The 20,348-nt window shown below is 38.5% G+C and overlaps 1 protein-coding gene across 1 annotated transcript in view; it reads left to right on the plus strand.

Annotated features, from left to right (window-relative positions):
- The first annotated feature begins 5,738 nt into the window (after positions 1 to 5,738).
- The window catches only part of SLC25A36 (solute carrier family 25 member 36), a 30,316-nt gene continuing 15,706 nt past the window's right edge, over positions 5,739 to 20,348 (plus strand). The window contains exons 1-4 of the mRNA XM_045832050.1: positions 5,739 to 5,999; positions 14,715 to 14,879; positions 17,193 to 17,270; positions 19,549 to 19,649. Coding sequence (XP_045688006.1) covers positions 5,959 to 5,999; positions 14,715 to 14,879; positions 17,193 to 17,270; positions 19,549 to 19,649 — 385 coding nt within the window. The 5' untranslated portion in view covers positions 5,739 to 5,958. The remainder of the gene's footprint in view (positions 6,000 to 14,714; positions 14,880 to 17,192; positions 17,271 to 19,548; positions 19,650 to 20,348) is intronic.

Here is a 20,348-nt window from a genome sequence, read left to right on the forward strand (position 1 = left end):
AACACAGCAGGGACTTCTCTAGAGGGAGGGAAAAAAAGGGGTCGATAAGGCTGAAAGTTAAACATTATGAAAATTATACTTTCAGGTCATTGTCAGATATGGTATACTATGTAGAAAAATTAAAGATAGGTATAGAAAATTAAGCAAATGGGGAAAATGTGCAACTCTTAACCAAGAAAAGTAAATATTTGTACAAGAAAAATATGTACACCATGTGGCTTTTCAGGGGACAAAATTTACATAGTCATAATAAGATTGAAAAATTCTCAATTTAAGTAAAAAATTGTGATGTGACTATTTGGAAGATGAAATTGGAAAATAGAAATAGAGGAGTGAAGAAGTTAAATCTGCATCTATTATGATCAGAAGTGTAATAGATGATGTCTGAAATTAATAAATCAAGGAAAACAGCATGAACTGCTATTACTGAGAAATATGAAACTAAAGAAAAAGTGAAAAGTTGAAAATGGCTACCTCTAGGAGCAAAAATGAGGAAACAGAAAGAATGAAGTGGGCAGTCTGAGAGTTTTCATTATAACTATTCTAATACTGTATATTTACTTTATGACAACTAGGCACAGTATTTTCACTTTTTTATTGTAGTAAAGTATCCATAACATAAAATTTACCATTTTAGCCATTTCTGAGCATGCAATTCAGTGGCACTGAGTACATTCACATTATGGGACAACCATCACCACCAACATATTCAGAACATTTTCATCATCCCAAACTGAAATTTCATATCCACTAAATGCTACTCTCCTATTCCACTTTCCCCCAGCCCCTGGCAACCACTATTTTATTTTCTTTCTTTATAAATTTAACTAGTCTAGGTATTTCATATAAGTGGAATCATATAATATTTGTCCTTTGATGATGCCTTATTTCACCTTACATCATGTCTTCAAGGTTCATTTCTGTTGTAATATGTGTCAGAATTTCCCTCTGTTTCAAGGCTGAATATTCAACATTGTATGTGTCATTCATACCATAGTTTGTTTACCTGTTTATCTGATGATGGACACATAGGTTGTTTCCACCTATTGGCTATTGAGAGTAGTGCTGCAATGAACATTGGTGTGAACCTATCTGTTTGAGTATCTGTTTTCAATTCTTTGGAGTACCTAGCTAGATGTGGAATTGCTATATCATGTGGTAATTCTGTTTAAGTTGAGAAATTGCCATCTATTTTCCACAGAGCTGCACCATTTTACATTCCCACTGGCAACTCTCAGGGTTCCAATTTCTCCATATCCTGGCCAACACTAGATATTTTCTGTTTTTGTTTGTTTTGTCTTATTTTTATAATAGTCATCCTAATGGTGTGAAATAGTATCTCATTCTGGTTTTGATTTGCATTTTCCCAATGAGTAGTGATGTTGAGCAACTTTTCGTGTACTTATTCGTCATTTGTAAATCTTTGGAGAACTATCTGTTCAAGTCTTTTGCCCATCTTATGAATTGGGTTGTTTGTTTGTCTTTATTGCTTTGTAATAAAAACAAAGAATTAATACTAAAAGCAAGTGCCCAAAGCCAACAAATTTCAAAGCAGGGACTTTTGGTAGGCCCTTGCATAGGTTCTTAAATGGGAGATAGGGTATTACTTATGTATTACTGTTACAGGGTACAGCCAAGAGGGGGGACCCCAAACAGGCATTTGAAATGGGGTCCAGAACTCAAGGTGTCCAGGATATTTTAAGATGTCTTCACCCCTTCCCCCACAGGTGTGAGTTGGGGGAAGGGGCACACAGAGCAAGAACATGCAGGGCAGCTTTGCAACTAATCCATGGCATGGTCATTTAACATACCGATAGCCTTTGGCTGGTCACTTAGATATGCTAAATAGCTATGGCCATGCTCAAGGCCAGGGGGATGGAAAGGGACCTCCCCCCAAGATGTGACTGGGGGACAGGTCCCCCGAGTTACAGCGCCTGCGTGGGAGCTCAGAGAAGATTGGCTCCATGACATGGGGTCACACCTGCCCAGACCCACAATGGCGACCAGAAAAGCTGGAAAAGACAGCAGATTGAGGGCAAGTGTGCCCGAGTGTAGGAGGAGTCGGAAATGGGGCTGCAGAGGAAGATTGGCGCGGGGATTTAAACCCAGACACGGCAGCCATTGAGAGGAGAACCACGCGGCCTTGACAGAGTGGAGACTCCCGCAGCCCTGAGGGAGAGAACCACGCGGCTTTGGCAGAGTGGGGACTCCCCCTTCCCACAGCTTTGTGGGGGAGAGAACCACGCAGTTTTGGCTGAGTGGGGACTCTCGTGGCCCTGGGAGAGAGGACCACGTGCCTTTACCAGAGTGGGGACCCCCACAGCTTTAGAAGGGGGAACCACCACCTGGTTTTAGCAGAGATCCCGGCAACTCAGCTGAGGGTGCTGGGAACCCAGGGAGGTCTCCCAGTCGAGATGGAGTACAAACTGGGAATAACCAGAGGACTGCCTTAGCCATGGACTTCTATTTCCTTTCCTGAGATACAGTACTCTGGACTGGGCAAAGAGGGAAGGAAGGAAGGAAGGACTGTGTCTGTTTGTGGGTGTTTTAAGGGACTTTAGGATTTTTGATGAAGACATTAGGTCACTACTTTAAGTTTGTATAGCATTAAATAAACATTTCCTTTCCTTTTCACAAATCTCTGACATTGAGAGACGTCTTTCCTTTGGCGGCAGATATGACAGACCTGGGGGCTTTTTTTCAATAATAGTATATCGTCCCAGGCGCCCCTTGTTTGTTCTGTAACGTTATCACAAACTGTTGAAGTCCCAGGCATTATCCAGATAAAATTAAAACATGTGTTACACCTTTATCTCCACAAAATCTACATATTTCTTTTCAAGGTCTCCCCACTGTTCTAATACTGTTGTCCTAGAGAGTTAGTTTTTTTTCCCAAGCCTGTTGGGACACACTCCAGAGTTAGTGGTCCCTGAGAGACAGTGTTTTTTCACAAGCAAACTGCTAATTCATTGTGGTGAAAAATCCATTTCTACAAACTCATTATCTGTTTCCAGTGCTATCTCTGCTTGTCACCTGTGTATTAGAAGAAACTTTAACTATCATAAACTAAAAATGTGACACAGAGAAGCTGATGGGAGTGGTGGCTCCACGAGATACTAAACACAGGTACAGGAGCAACTGCTCCCACAACTCCACCTGGGGCAGAGTCTCCTTCCACGATGGCATCTGAAGGAGGTTCAAAAGGAAATGGTCACATTATCATTGTTATTGCTTATTATGAAAATAACTGGTACTGCATGTGAGAGCTCTGGCTCCCTCCTTACCAGTTTCAGAAGCTTCATTAAATGTAATAACTATGGCATTCACTATGTCAAAAACATGGAACCAAAGCTGTTGTCTTAAAAGAAATACATCTAAAATGGTGCAGTCACTTCAGAAAACAGTGTGGCAGTTACTCAAGGGGTTAAACATTATCTTATGACTCAGCCATTCCACTCCCAGGTATATTCAAGAGAATTGAAAACATATGTCTGAGCTAAAACTTGTACATAAATGTTCATGGCATCATTACTCATAACCCAATAATGGAAATAATCCAAATGGAAATAATCCAAATGGCCATCACTTGAGAATGGATAAACAAAATGTGACATATCTATCTATACAATGGAAAATGATTCAGTCATAAAAGGTAATGAACTACCAACAGACTCTCCAACATGAATGAACCTTGAAAGCATTATGCTTAGTTTTAAACAAAGCCAGACACAAAAGGCCATGCATCTTATGATTTCATTTACATGAAAAGTCCAGATTATGCAAATTCAGAGCAATAGAAAGTAGATTAGTGGCTGTCAGGGGGTGGTGGAGAGAATGGGAGTGACTGCTAACAAGTGTGGGGTTTCTTATTTGGTGAGAAAGATGTTCTGGAACTAAGATGTGGTGATGGTTGTACAACCATGAGAATCTAGTAAAACCCACTAAATTGTACAATTTAAATACGTGAGTTGTATGGCATGTGAATGATACCTCAAATAAAGCTGCTACAAAAAGAAAGGAATACTCACTAAATGTTAATGTAATGGTTTTGGGCAAGTATGACTGGGGTGCCAAGTTTTATTTTTACTTTTCTGGTTTTTTTCAAATGTCCACCCTCTAAGGGGCAGCTATTACTTCACCAACTAAAGCCCCAGAATCAGATAGACTCTGCTGGATTCAAATCCAAGCTCCTTCTGGATGACCTGGATAATACTGGGCAAGTCACCTAATTATTTTACACTTGAGTCTCCTCATGAAAAACTGGGGGAATACTATCACATACCTCACAGGGTAGCTGTGAGAGTTTAATCAGAGAATGCTATAAAGTGCTTAGATCAGAGCCTAGCACATCAGTAAATGCTCAAGAAATATCAGCTGCCATTTTTGTTATTAAGAATGCAAGGTGGCAAACTACTATTAATTATTCTATGTAGGCCTTATATAACAATCCTGTAGGTGCTTTATATATTTTGACATAGTTAGCCCTTACAGATGCCTTATGAGGTGGGTACTCTCATGCCTCTTTTACAGATCAACATTTACTGTGGAGTGGATGAACACTTGCCAGTGGCTTGTAGTCTATATATTTTGCAGGAATTTAAGAGAAGTAAAGAGAATACATAACTGAGGCAATCAGGGAGGACTTCATGAAAGGAATGGCCTAGGAAGGAAAGGAATGTGAGCCCTGGGTCATCACACATGAGTAGGAAAGGATGGTTAGGACCTTGCAGGTAGAATGGGTTACCAAAGAGGTGAAAGATATTAACATTTGTTCAGTGTGGGTAATGAGTACAGATTATGTGTTATATTAGTCTGTACTGTTCTGCACCTTTGAAACAATTACTAATTAACTTTTAAATATTTAATCACCATGTTTTGGAGTAATAAAACATTTTCTTTCCTTTAATCTTTGATCTTCTTGTGTGTGTGTGTGTGTGTATGAAATATGTGCTGATTAGAAGAATGAGTAAATGTCTTTATTCTTTCTAAAATAAACCTTAGTATTTTATTTTCCTGTTTTAGTTAGTAGGCTTGGAGATTTTTCCCCCACACAGATCTACCCTACCCCTTGTCACACTTGCATAATATTCACAATAGGAATGTTTTATGATTTACTTTCCCTATTGATGCTAATTTTCCACTATTAGAAGCATTATTTGTAAACACTGCACTGTTCTTTGTGATTTTGCACGAGCATCCTAGTACAAGCCTTTTCATGCATTGTTACTTCTTGATAAAGAAGCAGAAATGTGAGTCATAAGTCCCATTTTTAAAAAGTGAATTAAAAAGTGGTCAATGGGAAATCTCAATTTTGTTGAAAACCAGTTTAGCTCTAAAAAATATCTTAAAAAAAAAAAGTAAATGAGAGACTTGGCAGGCTCGCGCCCTCACTCTGCTGGCATACCAGGAACCCAGGCAGTTTTCTCCCGTAGTCGGGGTGGGAGCGTGGTGCACTGGATCTGGTGCGCCAAAGAGGGCGCAAAGGCAGCGGAGTGCTGTGAGAGCGGTTTAGGTTGGAGGGCACGAAGACCCACTACCCTCACAGCAAGCTTTCTGGCCCCGCCTACTGGCCCCTTTCATTGGAAAAAAAAAGGAAAAAAAAAAAACCCTCTTAGCGATCACGTGAAACGGGCATGCCAGAATCGTGACGTTAAGCGGCGCGAACCAATGGGAGCTTCTGTTTATATTGCGGAGGGAGCAAGGGGAGGGCCTCCAACATATTCACGCCCCCGCACCCGGCAGCCCTCCCGTCACCTCCGCGCGGCTCTCCGGGTCAGGTCGCGAACGCTCTGCTCGGGAGGGAGGCGGCGCGGCTCCACGCTGCTGGGAGGGCCGCGCCGGTCACTTTCTGCAGCCGCCTCTCCGCCAGCTTCCCTCGCCTACCTTGGGTTGCTGTGCGGCTCTAGTCCCGGGCCGAAGCCGCCTGCCTCAGCGCCCGGAGGACATGCGGGAGAGAGAATGAGCCAGAGGGACACGCTGGTGCATCTGTTTGCCGGAGGGTACGGTCCAGACGGGGAGTGTGGACTGAGACCCGGGGGCTGAGCGTAGGCTGAGGGCCGTGGCCTGAGATAAGGGCGAGAGTGGGGAGGGGGGCTCAGGTCCGCAGGATGTGGGGATGCGGCCCTGGCAGAGAGGGATGGGAGAATGAAGCCGAGGAAAGACGTGAGGTTTTGGGCCTGCGGAGGTGGAGCGAGACTGGGGCCTGATCCTTGGGCCTGAGGAGCGGCAGGCGGGGCTGGGGTCAACGCGGGTACCTGGGGCCAAGGCTCACCCAGGCCTCGAGCGGATTCCTAGCCGGTGTCCGGGATGCAGGCCCACGGGTGGAGTGTAGCTGCAGGCCTCACGTAGGCTGCTTGGAGGGTAAGGGAAGAACCGGCTGCGAATTGCGAGGCCGAGAACAAAATGGGCGCTGGGGCCGCCGCCTCCTTCCCTTCTCTCCGTGCGGGCTACGGGGTCTCCTACAGTCGCTGGGGCTCCATCGCCTACTCCAGCATCCGATTTCTGGGCCCTGCTCTGCCGGGGTGAGTCCTGGCCCCAGATAGGTTTTGGTATTCTCTCTCCCGCGGTAACTGTAGGGTTCTAGCTCTTGGAAAATTTCCTTCGCGAGCTTCTCCAGGTTATGAGGTGCGTTGCAAAGTGGCAGTGCCTTTGAGGTCAGATCCTGTTCATTGAAGCACACTCTGCTGCACCAATTGCTTTTCCTTTGCTTGAAAGAGAAAAGTATGGGGGTAGGGAGAGGTTAAAAGCTTTGACGGTATTGCGTATAAAGGATTAGGACTGAACCGAAGTCGTAGATTGCCAGTCTGAGTGGTACAGGTATTTTATTGAGCCAGTTGAGGCTCCTTTTTAGGTTTGTTACAAATTATTTGGAGAATCGTCACAGTTTTAAGTTTAAGAGTTATCTGTAGGATCATAAAGTTATCAAAAATGGCTGTGGTGAATTATGCTGAGGCATAATTTCTTTTTTGCCTATATGACCATATAAAGTCGCATCCCCTTAAGCTATAGTTTGTTTTTAAATCGACCTTTTTAAAGAGTATTACGGTAATATATACACAGTTCTATTCACAACGTCTTGATTTCAGTTAGATATATGGACTCTGTTGCCAACGATGGCGTTACTTTATTTGGGTTGTTGGCACATTCATTCAACAAACATTTGCTGCACACCACAGTTCTGACATTAAAAATATTTCTTTTAATCCGCGATACCCAGTTTAGGCAAAGTTTGCTTTCCACATTGCTGACTCATTTACCAATAATCTTAGCAAATTAAATCATTAAAAAAAAACTCCATAGTGGTTTTTTTTTTTTAGCCATATAGATGTTGTTGTAAAGATGCCTTGTTATGCAAATAATTGGATTCCCTCTTGTAATTACACTGCTAGCAAATGCCTTAAAGTTAGGAGAGACTGCACTACTCTGGCCACTATTTTCAGTGAAAAATGAACAAACCCTTTGATTTTAATTGCTTCATCTGTAAAGTGGGAAGTTGTACTATGTGATTTCTAAGGCCTTTTTCTAGGTTCTATAACAATTCTATTACTCTGAATTTGAGAGCTATACATCAAGTTTTCTTCACAGTAGGGCACATTTATTTGAAATGTTTGCTCAATTGCATTAACTTCCCAGGTTGGATAGGATCATCAACTTTGTTGTAATTCATACATGTAAAGGCCCTTCTGGTTAGCCTTTTCTTTAAAAACAGGAGTGGAGGGGTTTTGCCACATCCAAAAATAAATAGATTTAGGAACTCCTCCTCTCAGAAAGAGCCTGTGCAGGTTCTTTAGAATATTGAACAGAGATACTGGTATGTAGGGCTGGACACAAGGTAGGTACTCAGCCTGGTAAGTTCCCTTCCTTTGCAGTTCGACTTGATTTTACATTTATAAGTGGTTGCATAAGTTGCTCTATATAAAACCTGGCTTACCTGTTTTAGAAAAACATTAGAACTAGGAAGGATGGTAAAAACCCAGTTTAATCCCCTCCGAAATAAGGAAAAAATACTGAGGTGTGAAAATTCGACTTACCCAAGGTGAAACAATGTTTCATACATGCAAATGAGAAGTAAATAATCTCAAGGGGGGGGGGTGAATTAGGACAACTGTAATAGCATAATCAATAAAATTTAATTTTTAAAAATCTCTAAAGATTCTTCCAGCTCTATATTATATAAAATAAATTCTGTAGAATGTTCTGGAAGTCTTTATGCCAAGCATCATGGGAATGCAAGTCAGGTTGTGTCAGTGACATTGTTCTTAATTGAAGATGTCTAATTTTTCTGTATCTTACAGTGGCTTAGTCAGTTTTAGGATGTTCATCATAGAAAGCTAGATGTCATTATTTCTTTTATCCTGATAGAATCAAGTAAATGAGTTACGAAATTTCATTTTTACTTTAATAATAATTAGAGAAAAGGAGAGAGGTTTCTTTGTATTTTAAAGCTGTTTACCTGGGCAAACACAGCTATTTGGATTAAATTATGAAACACAGCATATTTTAACAGAACTAAGTAACCATTCACAGTGTTAATTTTAGGTTAAAAATTGTTTGAATGTGGAGCCTTTGCATTGTTTTCCTGAGAATTATAACAGTATTTATTCAAGTATGTGTTCATCAGGACCTCAGAGAGATTTCTGATCTCCCTGTATTATTAAATCAGGAACATTTGAAACAGACCGGCGCTGGACCTCTGGTCTGGTGACATCCTCACATGCATAACTCGTGCTTTCTTGAAGACACCCTTTGGCCCCATTATGTTTTGCCAGAGTTAATATTCAGAGTTTGTAAGATCCTTGGTTACATTAATGAGTTACAGAGCCAACCCAGCAGCCTAGTCTGCAAAAGGATGTCAGTAAGGTTTAGTTTTAGTTGTACTTTCAATAACACTATGTTTGCATATGGATATATAAAAATTTGAAATACATTTCTAAATTCTTTAATAGAACTACCCATTGTCTAGTGCTGTGTCAGCAGCACACGTCCACCAAGAGACAGTTTGCTTTTTTCTCTTCTATTTGACAGAGAATGTGTCAAATGGGAGGGCTGAACCTTCAATAAATAGTTAAGTGGGCGTTTTCCTTTGTAGCTCCTACGAAGTGTAGCTCCTATTAAGTGAGAGCTTAATACATGTGTAATGAGTAATGTCTTAGATTATCTAAGAAACTTTGTTACAGAATTAATTAATCCATTTATTCATTAAGAAACTCCCACTTGAGTGTCAGGTATTGATTCTGCATAAATTTATTACATTATTTAACCTGCTTCCTTGTAAAATCAGGGCAGAAATAAAATACTTAAAAGTATAATTAATGTGGTTTATTTCTACTTTGTTTTTTATTAGCCTATTTTCCTAATTTTTACACCTTTTCTTATTCCTCTTTTCCTTGTTAAAATGCATTCTTTCATTTTTGCTGATAGATTACAAGACTAGGGGAAGTTGCCTTCTCATGTTCTTGAAGCTGTGTTTCTGTAACTGTTAGTGTAGTTACAGCCGTGTGGGTCATGGACCCCCAGAAATTCCAAAGACCCTTTCAGGTTAAAGGTTTTTTCTTTTCTTCGTGACAATACTACTCCCTCTAATTTATATTAACTAGAAAAGACAGAATGGTTCAGTTATACTGCACGGTATTATTAATATTGTTTAGTGTTTGTGAGTAGGTTATTCTAACTCAACATGTTTTCCTATTCCTTCCAAAATAGAACATAGATAGCTGAAGTATTGTATACATAGGAGAAAGCATATACGTGTGTGCGTGCGCACACACACACACATATATATAGCTATTGTCATAAGAATACTAAGACATTTGCTTTTTCACTGTTGGCATTTGTACTAATGGTTCAAAAGCAGTGATGGGTAAGACTGGTGGTGCCTTACCATGAACCAAGGCACTGCCATCAAATCGTACTGGTACTTGTTGACACTTGCAGTTCAAAGCACCAATTTTACTTACAAATTTCTCAAAGCAGAAATATTTATTTTATTAGTTTTACTAAAATTTTCAAAAGTTAACATCTTTCTGTGTAACACAATGGGGAATATGAATAAAGTACTCCTACATACCAAAGTAGTTCTGTGGTGGTTTCCTTTCAGGCTGAACTAGCCTCTGTTTTTATGAGAACTGTTCTTAATTGAAAGAACAATTGATAGATTGACTATTCAGACTTGACTATTTGGCAGACATTTTTCTCAAAAAATGAAGTGGGCCAGTTGGTTCAAGGAAAACCACTGATAACATTTTTGCCATATGATAAAATACGAGTTTTCAAGGAAAAATTATAGTTTTTGAAATCTTGGATTGACAGGAAGTATAACTTTTATATTGTAATAAAGTATCAACTTCAGTACTTATTTTATATATATACACACACACACACACACAGGCAAAACACAGAAGTATTGTGGACCCAGTCAGAATAGGTTTTGTCCATTTATAAATTACCTTGCCTATTAAAAACAAATGTCCTGCTCCATACATTCTCAGAAGGTAAAAACCAAGGAAATGACAACTACAGTCTTAGAACCCCAGTTCTTCTCCATGACCCACCCTTTCCTGAGCAGAATCCTGGGGTGCCTTGGTTTCCTCCTCTGGTCAGGTTAGTAAAAACTTCTTTGAAGCCAGGGAAACTGAAGGTTCAGTGTTCCTCAGCTTGAGGCGGTCCCACTGATAAGGTTTTGTGTTTGTGCGCATGACCTAGGGATTGATGACTCTTGGCGGTAATGTGGCTGAAACTGATCTGCCCGCTATTCCTGCTTAGTGAACAATTTCTCTCTCTTCTGTCTCCTTCACCTCTCCCAAACTTCTTAAAATTTGGGTGAGGGAGAGCACTTAGAAGGGCCCCAGAGGTCTCTTCTTTCTTAAGACTTATTTGCACTGATTTGTGTTTTTGCTTTGTTTTTTAACCAGTCTCTTGGTTACATAGTGTCTGGCTTCAAAAAAAAAAAAAAAATCCATTCTAAGCAGCTTTTAGCCATGTTTTACTCAAGGGATCATAGGCCCTTAAATAGTAGGACACCTGGCACACCGGGATTTTTAAATAGTTCTTTCTCTAAAATCAATGCACAGTTGTATGAGTTCACTAAGCAGCCTTGGTCTTCCTGTATCTTTAAAATATATGACATCTGCCTATAAAACTTTAAAATGAACACTGACCCAAGTAGTTTCACTAAGAATATATAGTATCAGGTGCTGTAACCTGCATATATCAAAGGCATGGTGACAGTGAATAGTTTTATTAGATTATTAACCTTAGAAACTGTCCCAACTAGGTTTTTGATACTACAGGATAATGAACTAGGCTCTTCTGTCAAACTTGGTTGTTCTCTTGTTAGAATTCTTTGCATTTAGAGCAGAGGAGTGAGCAACTTTTAACTATAACTTTTTAATAGTAAAGCATTCAACTTAGTCTTTTTAAAGTTAAAAAAAATTTTTCCCATCACTTCATCCCCCCATACCATCTTCTACCTCTGCCCCCCCCACCACAGTCACCACACTGATATCTGTGCCCTTGAGTTTTTGTCTCTTCTTTTAAAAAACCAAGTCCTTATTAGTAACAAATTTATTAGTGACACCTGATACTAACTCATCAGTCACACCACTGGATCAGAGGGGCTCAGGACCAATTAGAATGCAAGAAATAAAAGAAGGCTTGCTTTAAGGCACTGGCAGTGAGAATAGTGAGGAGAAATATAAAAGGAAGTTTTGAATGTAAAACCAGTGACACTTGAGTTGGATATCAGAAAGCTTCTGCATCTCTTTGTCTCAGTTGTAGCTGATTGTTAGCCTTCAATACCTCATACCTAGATAATAATAATAGGAGCTTCTTCACTTGCCATCTTAAAATTGTGTACAGATAAGGTGTACAATATGCCTCTTGTACATGCCCTGACCTGGAATCAAACCAGCGACCTTTCACTTTGCAGGACCGTGCCCAACCAACTGATCCACACTGGTCAGGGCATCTTTCTAATTTTTGTGGGGGGTGGTATTTATTTATTTTTAGAGGGGAAGGGAGGGAGAATGGAGCAAAGTAACATCAGTTTGTTGCCTCTTGCATACCCCCAGCAGGGGACCTGGCCCACAACCCAAGCATGTGCCCTAACTGGGAATCAGTCTGGTGACCTTTCAGGTCTTAGGCTGGGGCTTAGTCCACTAAGCCACACCAGCCAGGGCTATTGCTAATTTTTTAAAATGTAATATTGGCTATGCAAATTGATGTTCATGATCAATTTGCTTATAATAAAAAATATTTAAATCAGTGTTCATTGCTAAGGAACTTCCTTGTGGGGTGAGTGGAATAAGACATAATTTTAAATGTCATGATTTTTATATAGAATATTTTTAAAAAGTAATTTCTAGTTTCTTCCATTGTTTTATTATTTGCTTGGCTTAAGAGAATAATTGTGCAGCCCATGTCTTACAAATTCATAAATGAGACAAGCAGTATATACATACAAAATATATTTTAGTTGTGAGGCAGTGAATGTATTGTCCTTGGCTATCATCTATTAGGTAGCACATTGCTTTAATCTTGTACTGAATTGACCAGCCCATAAAAATACCTGTACCCATAAGCTATACAAGATGTGTAATAATGCAGAAAAATACACTTTTTCCTCTACCATTTTTGATTAAATTACATTTAATTAGTACAGTGTTTCAAATTTTATAGCAACTCAGTGGATTATGAAATGCAATTTGGTTGGTTTGTGACCAGCATGTTTGTATGGAAAATTATACAATAATTAATAATAATACAAGAATAAGCTCTGTGTTTTGCGTATTTAAAACTGTAAGCCTACTTTTGCCCACCCCATATACTATTTCCTTTCTCTTAAATTCTAGGATATTTAATGATAGAGTTTTCATTCATTCATTCAGCACATGAGTGTTATGTCACAAGCATTATCAGAGGTTCTGGTTCATAGTAGTGTATAGAAGTTGATGCTTTCCTGATGCTTATATAGCATAGAGGAACACAAGAATAAGTATGTAAAATATTTAGTACATTAAGTGGCATTTGGTGTGATCAGAAAGGACATCACTGAAAAGTGACAGCTGAGCAAAGATAAGGAGGTATGGTAGTAACCCATTCCCATATTCCAGACACAAATTTTACAGGTAGAGGGAACAGTAAGAACAAAGGGCCTGAGGCAGGACCATGTTTGATGTATTAAGCTCAAGTACAATAGTTAAGTTTGGGGAGAGTCAAATGTTATACGTGGATTTTCAACTACAAGGGTGTGGGGAGGTTGGCACCTCTAACCCCCACATTGTACAAGGGTCACCTTTGTGAGGATTTTGGCCTTTATTCTGAATGACTGAGGATGTCTGGAAAGTTTTGAGCACAGGATTGACTGGTCTGACTTAAGTTTTTAATACAGTCGCTCTGACTACTGTATTAAAGATAAATTAGAGGAGCTGAGGCAAGGGTAGAAGCAAGCAGGCACTAAATAAAAAGTGGGAAACCAAAGTCTTCCAAAACCAAAACCAAAGTGGAAGTAGTGAGAAGTGGATGAGATTCAGGATTTATTTCTAAGTTCTGAGTCAAAGACAGTTGCACACGATACACATCATTTTTTCACAGGGTCCAATGAGTTCCAGAAGCGTGAACACATTCTCCAGATAAAAACCCCTGCTGTTTTTTAAAACCACTGCTAAATTTTTGGTAAATTAAAAATAGAAAAAATGTTTTAAGAAGTTTTTTTTTAAGCTGCTGAAAAATAATAAAAAAATAACATTCCCCAGTTTCTCCCATATCTTCTTCCTAGTGGGACCTTCTGTAAGACTTAGCTGTTCCCTTTGAAATTTTCTTCAACTTTCTTTTCTGGTAGATGAGGATTTAGTTATAGAATCACACTCCCTCTTTCCCTCTTCTTTTCCTCCTCTCAATATGTAGTTATTTACATCACAATTTTTTGTTAAATCAGTAGTTGATGCTTCCTTCATTGTGACAATATAAATATTGTTGGCAGCACACCTAAGTTAATATATTGTCAACTTCCTTTTGAATAACTTTATTTTTCCCCCCCGAGTTAATAATTGCCCCACATTTTTTAATGTTTGCTTAGTTAAGTGAGTGGTTATATTAATACTTGAATATTTATTTTCATGTGGTCAAATATATTTGTCTGTTAGACTTTTTTTGTTTCTCCCCCTGGAGATCTTTATTCCTCTGAACTCTGTCATGCAGATCCTATCTGGATTAGTTATTTTTCTAAGTTTTGACATTTCACCGTCATCTTGGGGCTCCATTCTCCCTCTCCTGGGTTATTCTGTTCCTGCATTCATTCACCGTCCTGCCCCCCCATTCTCCCTCCCCCACCCCCGTTTTACTGAAATATCATTGACACATAACACTGCATTAGTCTTAGGTGTACGACATAATAATTTGATATATTCCCTCTCTTTCAGTTTACCCCCTCGTGGAATATATCCTTTAGTAGCCGAGTAAGAAAGGCTGCAAGATAGGAAATTTCTTGAATATTTCTTTATCTTATTTGACTAATTATTGTGAGGTAGAAATTAAGCTCAGTTCTTTCTAGCTACCAAAGGTACTTGTATACGGTCAAAAAATAAAACATTTGAAAAATTGTTTAGTCTCCTAAAATAAAAAATGTTACATTATGTACCTTGGCAAAGCCTTGACGGCCTGCATGTTTACTAACTTATAAATTTAGTGGATAAGTTTTGTTCTTTTAATTTTTGTAGATGTGGTGGTACCGTGGGAGCTATTCTGACATGTCCACTGGAAGTTGTAAAAACACGGCTGCAGTCATCCTCTCTGACACTGTACATCTCTGAAGTTCAGCTGAACACCATGGCTGGAGCCAGTGTCAACCGAGTAGTGTCTCCCGGACCTCTCCACTGCCTAAAGTGAGAGCACAGTGTTCATGAATTTGTTTAAGTCTATTTTCTATTCTGTCGTATTTTAAAAGGTGTTTTACAAGCTTAATAACAGATTACTCTCAATTATGTTCATTGAAAAACAATCCTCCCTAATGGAGAGGAACAGTTAGTTGAATATAAAATGTATTATTTCTAAATTGCATATATTTGGAATATTTTTGTATTTATTCCGTGGGTTTATAATCTAAAACAATTATTATAGGTATTTTATTTTGCATTAAGTAAGTGTATCCAATTAATATCAGTCTGTGACTTTTATATAACCTAAACAATAATTGAGATTTAAAGCAGACTTCAACTGATTTTAAAATGGGATGCAGTGCTTGATATTTCTTGATGCTTTAAAAATTTTGTTTTTACCTTTTATCATACTTCATTATGTTATAAATTGAATTTGAAATTTCAAAATTATTGAAATTAGATTTTGTGTGTTTAAATTTAAGTATGTAACTGAATGCCTTATGTGTCTGCCTTATCAGTTCACTTAGGACATAATCTGTTTGAACTTAGTTCAGCAATGTTTATTTTGTAGTGGCAAATAAACTCATACTGTGTGTTTACCTTCTCCACTAAAAGATTTTATCAGTCTTTTTTTTTTTTTAAACTTAACCTAAGTACATGAAGAAGTGGAGTAAAATTGTTAAGAATTTTGGATTAAAACCTCATATATAAATACTTCTTTCAGATTAATAATAGAGTATTTTAACGTGATTTTGATGTTCATTAGTGCCGATTACCTCTCCTTAAAGTTCTCACTTTGACCTTTGTGACAATACTATATATTTTTATTCTGTTTTTCAGCGATTCTGCTTTTTCTGAATTTCCTCAGTGGAACTACAAGACCCTTTGGCCTCTGCTTTAATTTCTCACTTTTTCAGGCCCTCTTAATATGAGTCAATTGCAAATGTGTATATATATGGGGTTTGGTTTTGGGTTTTTTTTTGAGATTTTACTTATTTATGTTTAGACAGAGGGGAAGGGTGGGAGAAAGATAGGGGGAGGGAAACATCAATGTGTGGTTGCCCCTCGAGTGCGCCCCCCCTACCGGGGACCTGGCCCGCAATCCAGGCATGTGCCCTGATGGAATTGAACCAATGACTCTTTGGTTCACAGGCTGGCACTCAATCCACTTAGCCACACCAGCAGGGCACATAATGTATATATTTTTAAAAGGACACTTACTTTCCTTAATTTCTCAAGGGGACTTTATTTTCCCTTGAGAAATTAAAGAATTTCTCAAGGAGAAATGTGATACAGAAAGGGCTAACAAGTACTGAATCTTCAAAATGTGCTCTGTAATTTTTCATTCTTAACTCTGCTCTGTCTAATCTAGTTTAACAAAACTGGTTCTATATTAGGACCTGTGTCAGTTCTGGGTGCACAGTAAAAATGCAAACAGCCGAGCATTCTCGTACATTTATTGAATCAGAATACAGTCATATCTCAGCACTTGCTGGCTTCAGACCTTGTCAGACATGGAACTCGTCGCATTTTTTTTTCATTTTATTTATTTATTTTTAGAGAGAGGGGAAGGGAGGGGGAAAAAGAGAGAGAATAACATCCATGTGTGGTTGCCTTTCATGAACCCCCTACTGGGGACCTGTCCTGCAACCCAGGCATGTGCCCTGACTGGGAATTGAACCAGCGACCCTTTGGTTCGCAGATCAGCACTCAATCCACTGAGCCACACCAGCCAGGGCAGAACTCGTCACATTTGGACAAGAAATGTTTCAGTACTTGCTCAGGAATCATTGCGCTTGCTAGAACTTACATGAGTCACGACGCTGCTCCGGGAGAGAAAATGTCTCATGGGAAAAATCATTCAGTACTTGTCGGTTTCAGCACTTATCACAAGTTCCAGAACAAGTTAATGACGAGAGTACTAAGTGACCACTGTATTTTGAGACCCAATCAGAGAAATTGCATTTTAAGCAAGTGCTTATGACTGTGAGCAAGGTACTCTTTAAGCTTTTTATATATTAACTTAGTTATTCCTCATAGTAACTCCCGAAAAGGAGTACTGTTTACTGCTGATGAAAATAAGGATAAGAGAAAATTCTGGTCAGTTAACCAGAATTGGGCTTCATATTGAGAAATCTGGCCCCATAACTCAAATCCTTAATTAGCCATTATGCTCAATGGCCCTTCAAGAAATAATTCTTACACATCTAGATTGAGAGCCACTGGCCCAGTTTGTTAACTCTAAATTAAACTATCTACTGTACCATAGTTTCTGTTTCTCCTCATCTCCAAAACTTAAATAATATTTTTCTCTTTCAGGGTGATCTTGGAAAAAGAAGGGCCTCGTTCCTTGTTTAGAGGATTAGGCCCCAATTTAGTGGGGGTAGCTCCTTCCAGGTAAAAAAAAAAAAATTAAGTAAAATTGTCTCAATCTTTTCTTGTTTCAAGCTTAATGAGGGGAGATGCTGAAGTCAAGGTGGTAAGGATAAAGCACTGTGGTATACCAAACAGGTACCAGTAAGCATCTAAAAAGGACGAGCAGGTCGCACCATGTGGAGGTGCAGCAGAACTCCGCGAGATCACTGAAGCGGTTATGGCACCAGGTTTGAAAGGCAAAAAACAAACTTAAAGGAGTTAGCTAAAGAAAGGGGAAGACCTGGATCTCTAGAACTAACCCTGTATTTAGGTTTAGGGGACAAAGTAAACAGATAGAATGGTTTCAATCTCTGTTAAAGAACTTGGAAAGGCCTTGATACTCTAATTTGTCCTTTTCCTTCGATATGTTTTTACCTTAGAGTGACTTCTTCCATGGCAGAACATGCCCAACCTTTTGCATCCAAACAGTGTACCAGATCCATTCTCACTATGTATTGGGTTTTGACTTCTTATGGCTGATTTTCTCTTTAAAAATTATCCAAAATTTCTTCCTATTTATAAAGACTGAAAAAAAATGTGTAGCATAAAGCTTGGAATTCCACCTTAAACGCATCACCTTTTCCTCACCCAGTGCAGTGCTCCTTCCCACACATACTCTTCTTACACAAAACAATCATGAATAATGTGGCGTAATCTTTCTTTAATTTATGTAAATAAGAAGTCTTATTAAAAATATTTTGCCCAATTTGTCTTGTCTTTTCCCATGAAAATATGTAGAGTTTTTTAATGACTATTCCATCATTATTAAGCATTTTTATTGATAAAACTGTAGATTTATTTTCAGATTTTTTATCTTAAAAACAGTGGTTTTGTGAACTTCACTGTACTCTTATATTTGAGTACTTAAATTAGCATATTTTTTAAGATAGTTACCTAAAAGTAGAATTTCTAGATAAAGGATATATCACATTAAAAATAAATGAATATTGCTCATCTGCCTTCTGAAAAGGCATTCCATATTTTTACTCTCAAGTAGTAAATTAGTTGCTGTTTATCCATGTATTACCAATGTTGGCTACTATTTTATTTGTCTTTACTTGCCAAATAGACTAGGCATGATTTTTCACTACTTTAACATACATTTGTTTCATTTTTGGTGCATTCAACACCCTCCTAACAATTACTCGTGTATCTTTTCTGTGAATTACCTATATGATACACAGAAGTCTGTCCAGAAGGTATCCAGCCATGTAATGTGAAAAATAGAGGCATTTAATGAAGAAGATATATTATACTTGGGACCTCACACAGTTCTCCCACTCACCATTAGCTGCCCTGTCATATTTTCCTGAATTTCATTGATGGTCTGAAATCTCTTCCCTTTCAAAGGTGATTTTAGTTTTAGGAAATCCAGATGTCACAGGGTACCAGGTGACTTGATGGGCTGAGATATCTGGGTGATTTGATGTTTCGCCAGAAAAACTCTACATGAGACGTGATGTATGAGCACACACATTGTCGTGATGAAGCTGTCCATCACCAGTTGCCCCTAGCTGCAGACTTCTGAATCATCCGAAGTTTCCACAGAGGAATTTTCAAGCTTAATGCAAAATTTGTTGCAGATTCATTGCTCTACTTGTACAGGCATTTTGAATACGATTGTTACACAATACACATGCTTACTCAATGGCGTCTGCCACCCCCACTCACTAGTTCAGTGAAGTTGTCATTGTTCACACATGCACACTCCAGTCCACTCTCCTTGGCTGCCAGGTTACATTGATGTGGCACAAACTGTTCTTGTTACACATTAACAATGACTGGACTTTTTCCTGGACAGGCTTTGTATAGTTTGATCAGTTGGGTCAGTTTTATCTTTCTCTGCTTACTACCCCTCCCAACAGAAATCTATGTAAGTGTTCAGACCATATTTCCTTAATTCATGTGTATTTAATTTAGCCTTAATGTTACATAAGTGTTTCGGTCTTATTCGTTTCATGTATTTTCAAAATTTTGTACAAATACTTATAGTTAGTAGCTCTAAAAGTATTGGGGTGGGTTGAAGAGGGTGTCTTAGGAATTTTACATTTGAATTTGTCTTTCTTAATGAATCAGTACAGAAAGTACATCAGGGTCTTTGTGGAAAAGTGTGAATTAACTTGATGTGTTACATGAGCATAGACAGCTAAGACTTTGTGTATGCTTTTAGATTATTCTAAAATTGTAGCGCTTAATTTACATGTCATTTCTTATAAATTAAGAAACATGCTTATTGATAAAATTTAAATCTTTATTTTAGAGCAATATACTTCGCTGCTTATTCAAACTGCAAGGAAAAGTTGAATGGTATATTTGATCCTGATTCTACCCAGGTACACATGATTTCAGCAGCAATGGCAGGTATGAATATATAATGTTAAAAAACAAATTTTCTGAAGCCTAGAGACTTAATATTAAATTTTGATTAATTTAAATTGTGAGGTTAAGACAATGTGCTTCTCACTGATTAGCATCCACAAACATGTATTACACAGTAAATTTGATCAGGAGGTGTATGTAAGAGCTGTTGTCAGTTGGTATTTGGTAAAGGAGTTGTGATAGCATGCAGGTAATACAGTGTTTACATTGTATTGTGTAGTTTACTGAATATTTAGTCATTACTTTTAACAAGTTTTAAGAATCCAACCATAATTACACTATCAGCAAGTTATGGAGCTATAATTTATTCTTCTCTCCTCAATTTCTGTTAGTGCCTTTTCCTTTTTGCTGCATGTTTTGGCTTCTGTCTGAAATGTGCCGGCAGTTCTTGGTAAAGTATTCATTTTGTCCCATGCTCAAAAAATGCTGAAATTTTTGTGAATGATGTCTTACTAGTAACTCAGAGTTACTGTACTTTATGTATTTTGAAAAATACATTTAGCACTTCATGTAAATGACACTGGATAGCACTTGAAACTTAGGCACTGGCTATGTGTACATGCTTGCTATAGAAGTGTTTCCAGGAATTCTGTCATTATTAAGTGTATATGATTCTAAATTAAAACAACCAGTCCCGGGCCTCTGCCCTGCCTTAATGATAAACTGGTAGATTGGTTGTCC

Source organism: Phyllostomus hastatus, unplaced genomic scaffold (assembly GCF_019186645.2).
Source record: "Phyllostomus hastatus isolate PE091 unplaced genomic scaffold, TTU_PhHast_1.1 phas_contig_16, whole genome shotgun sequence".
NCBI lineage: Eukaryota > Metazoa > Chordata > Mammalia > Chiroptera > Phyllostomidae > Phyllostomus > Phyllostomus hastatus.